The sequence below is a fragment of the Carcharhinus amblyrhynchos genome, chromosome 2, assembly GCF_965287045.1.
Source record: "Carcharhinus amblyrhynchos chromosome 2, sCarAmb.v2.hapA, whole genome shotgun sequence".
Lineage (NCBI taxonomy): Eukaryota > Metazoa > Chordata > Chondrichthyes > Carcharhiniformes > Carcharhinidae > Carcharhinus > Carcharhinus amblyrhynchos.
In genome coordinates, this window is record NC_137325.1 from 65,173,708 (window position 1) to 65,180,101 (window position 6,394).

Sequence of the window (6,394 nt, forward strand, 5' to 3'; positions counted from 1 at the left end):
CTTTCTGTTTAGGTTTTATTATATATATTTTAATTAGCTTTGATCAGGCCTTTGAATTTGGATTAATGATGTTAAGATGTCAAAATATATAGCTGAAATACTCTGCGACTCATTAGTCCTGTACTTGGTTAATACTGGAAGAATGGGTATGCAGGATGCCTGGTTCGGGGGGGGGGGGGGGGGGGGGGGGGGGGGAGGAGGAGGAGGTGGTGGTGGGGTGGGGGCTCGGGGGGGGTTGTATGAAAAGGGTATAGAGGTGTTGTGAGGGTAGAGACTGTGGGAGTATGGAAGGGGCATAGAGATATGGAGAGGGTGTGGAAGGGATATGGAGTGTATGGAAGGGGCTTGAAGGGAATGGAAGGGACATTGAGGTATGGAAGGGGTATGGGGTGTATGTAAAGGGCATGCAACATATAGGAGCTTGGGAGTTTGAGAGAGGGGACAGTGGTGAGGGTTAGGAGCTTTATACCCATGAATTGAATTGGGCCAATGTCCTAGTGACTGAAAATGGTCTTCTAACCTGCCTGCCTCAACATCCACCTGTCTCTGTCACCATCTTGGACCTGCTTTGGGAAGTGGGTAGCATAAGTCCAGCCCATCCCTGCCTTCTCAGGATGAAAAATTCCATGTGAATGGCCTGACTTTCAAAATTTGTATCATGATGTCAGGAAATGCACCCATTCATACTTCCTGATGTTGAATTCTGGCAGACCCTAGTTAGCTGTGAAATATTAATTCCAAGGTAGTTGAGTAAATCTGAAGTGACAGTCAGTGAGAGGAGAAGCCATTACTGGGTATATTTTGACAATCCCTGCATAGACCTGAAAACACTCCAAGATAATAATGGCATTCAGGATCAATTTTCCATTTGTCAACGTATCACTTACAATAAATAATGTATCAATGTATGGGGAGGCAATGGATTAAAGAATATTTACTTTGGCTTTAAATAAAGAGTATAGGTAGTGGTATTATCGCTACACTATTAATCCAGAAACTCAGTTAAAGTGCTGGGGACCCAGGTTTGAATCCAACCACAGTGGATGGTGGAATTTGAATTCAATAAAATATATCTGGAATTAGGAATCTACTGCTGACCATGAAATGTTGTCGATTGCCGGAAAAACCCATCTAGTTCACTAATATCCTTTTGGGGAGGAAATCAACTGTCCTTATTTGGTCTAGCCTACATGTGACACCAGAGCCACAGCAACGTGGTTGACAATAAATGCTTACCAACCAGCAATGCCCATGTTGCACGAATGAATTTTAAAAAATGGATAAGTAGTGAGATGAAAACTGGAGAGAAAACTTCCTGACTCACTGCTGGAGATCTTCCCATTGTTGGGGGGGTGGCGGTGGGGGGTGGTGGTGCTCATAAAGTATTCAAAGTGTCACTGTACCTAGACCTCTGACTGCCCAAATCACCTTGCACAGTTGCTCGACCTAATGTCTAATGTTGTGAATCTGCATCCACTTTTAATAGATCCGATTACCATCTTTGAGGGAACAGGGGTAAAGATGGAAGCAGCAGTTGGGGATTGGTGATGAAACAGGGTGTCCCAGCAAAAACTGGGAGAAAGAGGCAATGCCAGCATTTACTCTGGGGAGGAAGCTGAACATACAAAATAGGAGCAAGAGAACAAATAGTTAAAATGACCGTCAAAGTAGTTAGGATGAGCAGCAAATTGTTTTAGGTTGGAATTTGGATATAAGAACATAAGAAATAGGAGCAGGAGTAGGCCATCTAGCCCTTCGAGCCTGCCCCGCCATTCAATAAGATCATGGCTGATCTGTCGTGGCTCAGTTCCACCTTCCCGCCCTCTCCCCATAACCCTTAATCCCCTCTCTTATCAAAAACCCATCAACCCGCGTCTTAAAAATATTTAGCGAGGCAGCCTCCACCACTTCAACGGGCAGAGAATTCCAGAGATTCACCACCCTTTGAGTGAAGAAGTTCCTCCTCAACTCCGTTCTAAACCGCCCCCCCTTTATCTTGAGGCTGTGCCCCCTAGTCCTACTGTCTTTTTTGAGTGCAATGGGAAGCTTGATGTTGAGCCACTGTTCTTCTATTTTGAGTAATTTTGCTGTGATTGCGGTTAGTTAGGATCTGGAGCTGTTTTGCTAAGCAGTTAACTGGGTGACAACATTATTATAAATTCAGCACACTTATTTAGCTGCTACACTGTGAAATCATATGTTCTTTTCACAGATTTATAGGTGCCTTTTGACAAATAGCACATGAAGAAAAGTAATGTAATCGAAACAAAATTGAAAAACATATAATAATTTATTAAAATTTGTTTTCTTTCAATTCAATTACAATTTCAATCACTACAGCAGCAGTACAAATATATGTCATTTGGTAGATTTGGGCCTGGTGCCATTACAAAACTAGATTCTGATACACCATCACTAAATTAATAGTTGTAAATAAATAAATATTAAATAAAAATATTATAAATAGCCAAATGTGGATTACCAAATTCAGTCTCATTGAACTGAACTAAACTAATACTGCTGGTTCTGAATGTAGAACAATATTGTTATCTGCAGTAAAGTAGATTTCATCCAGGAGATTTGAACTGAAATGTTCATACAATATTTTTACTATTTATCATAGTAGGGATTCAATTCGTGAATCGAATGGCTCGAATAGTACTCTCCATAAAAAGAACAAAGTTTCTAAGAATCACATGAATTGCTAACTGCTTATCCCAGGTGTTTTCAGAAGACTGGTCTGGATTGAACGCCTGTTCATTACTTTTATCTTGTTGAGCAATACGTTCACGAATCTTGTTCTATTGAAGAGACAGGAGAAAAAAAACATTTATTTGCTATTCAGAAACAATGTTATGTTAAAACATTGGGGATAGAACTTCCTTGGAGTTCTGTTGATATTCTGCTCCAATTTTGACACAAGATTGATGGAAACCCCAGAAAAATGGTGGATGTGGCAGTCTGCTGGTATTGTTTTTCTGAGGTTTCTACTGATGGTCGCTGAAGCTATGATGGGAAATTGATAGAGACTGACTAAAAGTTTACCCTCATCCATCTGAGGATTTCAAAAGCCCTGATAGCTGGGCTAAGCTTCTAAATCAGCAATTTCAAACCAAAGGACAGAAATGAAGGGTAGATACTAACAATTAAAATCTATAACCTGTACATGCAAAATCCAAATGATATTGTCTTCCTTTCATTTGAACCTTACACAGCCAAATATTTCCAAAAACTGTTCAAGCAATCATGTAGAATATATTTTAGGCACTCAAAATATTGCATCATTATATCTTGGCAGATGTGTGCATCTTGAAGGAGTTTCAAATTCATGCAATAATAATGTTGATCAAATAAGTAACTTCCTCAGAGAAAGTTGCCTAAAGAAATGGGTTGATCTATTGCTTCACTGATCATCTTACTGCTATTATGACTGCTTTACGTATAGACGTTATAGACATGTAGTAATATGGAGGGCAAGAACAACCAGTGGCTGGTCCCAACATTAAGAAATATGTCTTAAATGATCTAATCAAAAACTATCCTACTTTCTTTTGGATTTGCTAATGCCTTCTGTCTCCTTGGGCAGTCTGAATTACACACTGTGTAATGTAGTTAAGATGATGCATTTAAGGGGAATTTGGATAAGCACATCAAGCAGAAAAGAATATAATTATTATATTGATAGGATTATATGAAGAAAGATGAAAGGAAGCTTGTGTGAAACATAAACAGCATGGTAAACCAATTGCATTGAATGACCTGTTTCTGTGCTGTATATTCTGTGCAAATCTATTTTTTCTGTTCACTTTTCCTCCCTTGATCTTGAAGCCATGCCTTATATTAGTCTCTATATTCTAGACAATTGTTACCTCCAGTGGGAGCAGGTCAACCAAAATATTTGTGCTGCTCAGCATTGCATCCAGTTGCCGTTTATCACCCTCAATCCATTGTCTCACGAATGACAGGTACTTTTTGTACTCCTGAAATCCCTTGACAATCCTGGATAAACATTTTTTCTGCAAGGAACATAAATTTGCAACATAATTCAGTATTTGGTATAAGACTGAAAATGTATTAAACCCTAAAAGAGGAAACCATAAAGCACATTTCATAATCTCAGTAAACACAAATGCATTATCTGCCAATCAATTACATGCAAAGTGTAGTCACAAGTGTAGTTGCAGTATAGAAAATGCAGCAGTTAATTTGCACACACCAGCATCTCACATAACAGAGCCTAACAACCAACTGTTTTACTCATGCAGCTTTGGGGATAATATTAATCAGGACCCTGGTTGAACTTCCATACACCCTTTTTCAAAAGGTGTCAATGAGGCACATATTCCTCCTAAGAGGGCAGACAAGGCCACAGTTAAAAGCCTCGAATGGTGCAATGCCCTTTCAGTATTGCGCTGAAATGTCAGCCTGGGCGATGTGTGTTCGAAGTTCTAACTCAAAAGCAACATGTTAGCTTGGAGCCAAGGATGTCACCTTAAGTTGTTTTTTACATAGAAACAAAATATAATTTAATATTTGAGATTGTGAAGAGGAACCCTTCTATTAATTTTAATCTAACAGCTGTATTAGGCTTGAATATTCCAATGCATTTCAACCTGTTGTCGAGTTGAACATTACTATTCATTCAATAACTCATGGGCATTAGAAGAATTAATCCAATTTTATAACACAATTTATTTTGACCGATTACAGATTGATAGGGAGATTTCGCTAGAAGTGCAATCAGTAATGTGCATACATATTAAATCCCTTTAAGTCACGCTGCAACTCACTTTTTCTGCTGCTTAGAAGCTGCAACTGAATTGCAGGAGACTGTTGCTTCTCAGAGCAGTCTCATAGGGCAGATAAATTTAAGAAGTTTAATGTCAATTTTTAAAAACAATTACAGCAGGAGAAACATACCTTGGGCAGGTTTCAGTTGACTGCTGACCATTGTAGGAGAAGTGCTATCATGGATCACTGACTATTTTAGACATTTGACCCAGCATAGAGGGTCATGTTTTCTCCAACATAGGGTGCAACTCACTTAAAATCCTACAACTTTGAACATACTTTGTTCCATATCACCCTAGTTAACTTCACCAAAATCATGTGGCATTCCAGACAAAAGCTCAATTAACCAATAATAATCGGCATAAATTTAAAAGTATGTATTAGTGTCACAAGTAGGCTTATATTAACACTGGAATAAAGTTACTGTAAAATCCCCTAGGCACCTGTTCGGGTACACTGAGGGAGAATTTAGCACAGCCAATGTACCTAACCCGCATGTCTTTTGGACTGAGGGAGGAAACCAGAGGACCTAGAGGAAACCCACGCTGACGCGGGGAGAATGTGCAAATTTCACACAATGATCTAAGCCAGGAATTGAATTCAGATCCCTGGTGCTGAGGCAGCAGTACTAACCACTGTGCCACCGTGCCGCCTTATAAATAGTGGAGATTAATATTTTCATGTCAGCTAATGTGAAGTTAAACTATTTTACTAAATGATTATTGTAAAGCACTGATAGCTTGGAAATATGGTCTGAAGACTGTGTTCTATTATTTCTTGCTCCTTCTATAATTTTTGTACTAATTACTTATAATATTTTAAAGCAACTTTACTGGAAGATTGGTGGAACCCCAAAAGAAATGGAGTAACCAGCTATTGAATAGGTTCTTTGAGATTTTTTTTTGAGGCATTCTATTTAAAGTTAGAAGATCAGGCCAAATCCCTGCAGAAATTCAGGGTTCCTGCCTTTTTTCACTTTTTACAAGCTTTCTGTAATATATTTTAGACTTTGAGCAATGAATGGTCTCTTATCATTTTTAGTTATATTGCACTTTTGGCTGTCTACAAGCCTACCTTTTGACCGACAATGTGATCTGATGTGCCATTTCAGCAGTTTACATGTGGACAGCTCACTCTGCTACAGGGAGCTAAAACGACTTCTAGTTCAGTGCCTCACCTTTTGGAAATTCGTCTCAAAACATTTATCCTTCTTTCGAATCTGTGGCAGTTCCATGTTGTACGTAGTCAGTGAATTTGTAGCCTCATCGCACATGAAAAAATAGCTGCACAGCTGAAAAAGAAACGCATTTTCTTAATCTAATTTGGAAAAAAAAGACCTATGGATTTGTCTTTTCCATGGGAAGCTGCCATTGATGTAACATGCAACTTTGAAGAGCAGTTTGAACAGATCCCTCATCCGGTCTTAGTCTGACTGGTGAATTAACCTGAGTACCAAAATTCAACATTAAGACCTCAAATTTCCCCCATTTGTCTGAAAGTAACTTACTCCCCTGTGCTGAGGATTTCTTTTTTTTTGGCATAAATGCTAGGTAAATGGCATTCTTTTATTCTGAGACCCAGAGCCCACCGTTGCCACTGCCCA

General features: G+C 39.0%; 1 protein-coding gene across 1 annotated transcript; it reads right to left on the reverse strand.

Annotated features, from left to right (window-relative positions):
- Positions 1 to 2,630: 2,630 nt before the first annotated feature.
- Positions 2,631 to 6,064, reverse strand: LOC145360866 (interleukin-6-like). Its single transcript, XM_080216356.1, has 3 exons — positions 5,969 to 6,064; positions 3,870 to 4,016; positions 2,631 to 2,801 (listed from the first exon to the last, which is right to left on the reverse strand). Exons 1-3 carry the CDS (start codon positions 6,062 to 6,064, stop codon positions 2,631 to 2,633), a joined length of 414 nt encoding a protein of 137 aa, XP_080072482.1.
- Between the last annotated feature and the right edge of the window lie 330 nt (positions 6,065 to 6,394).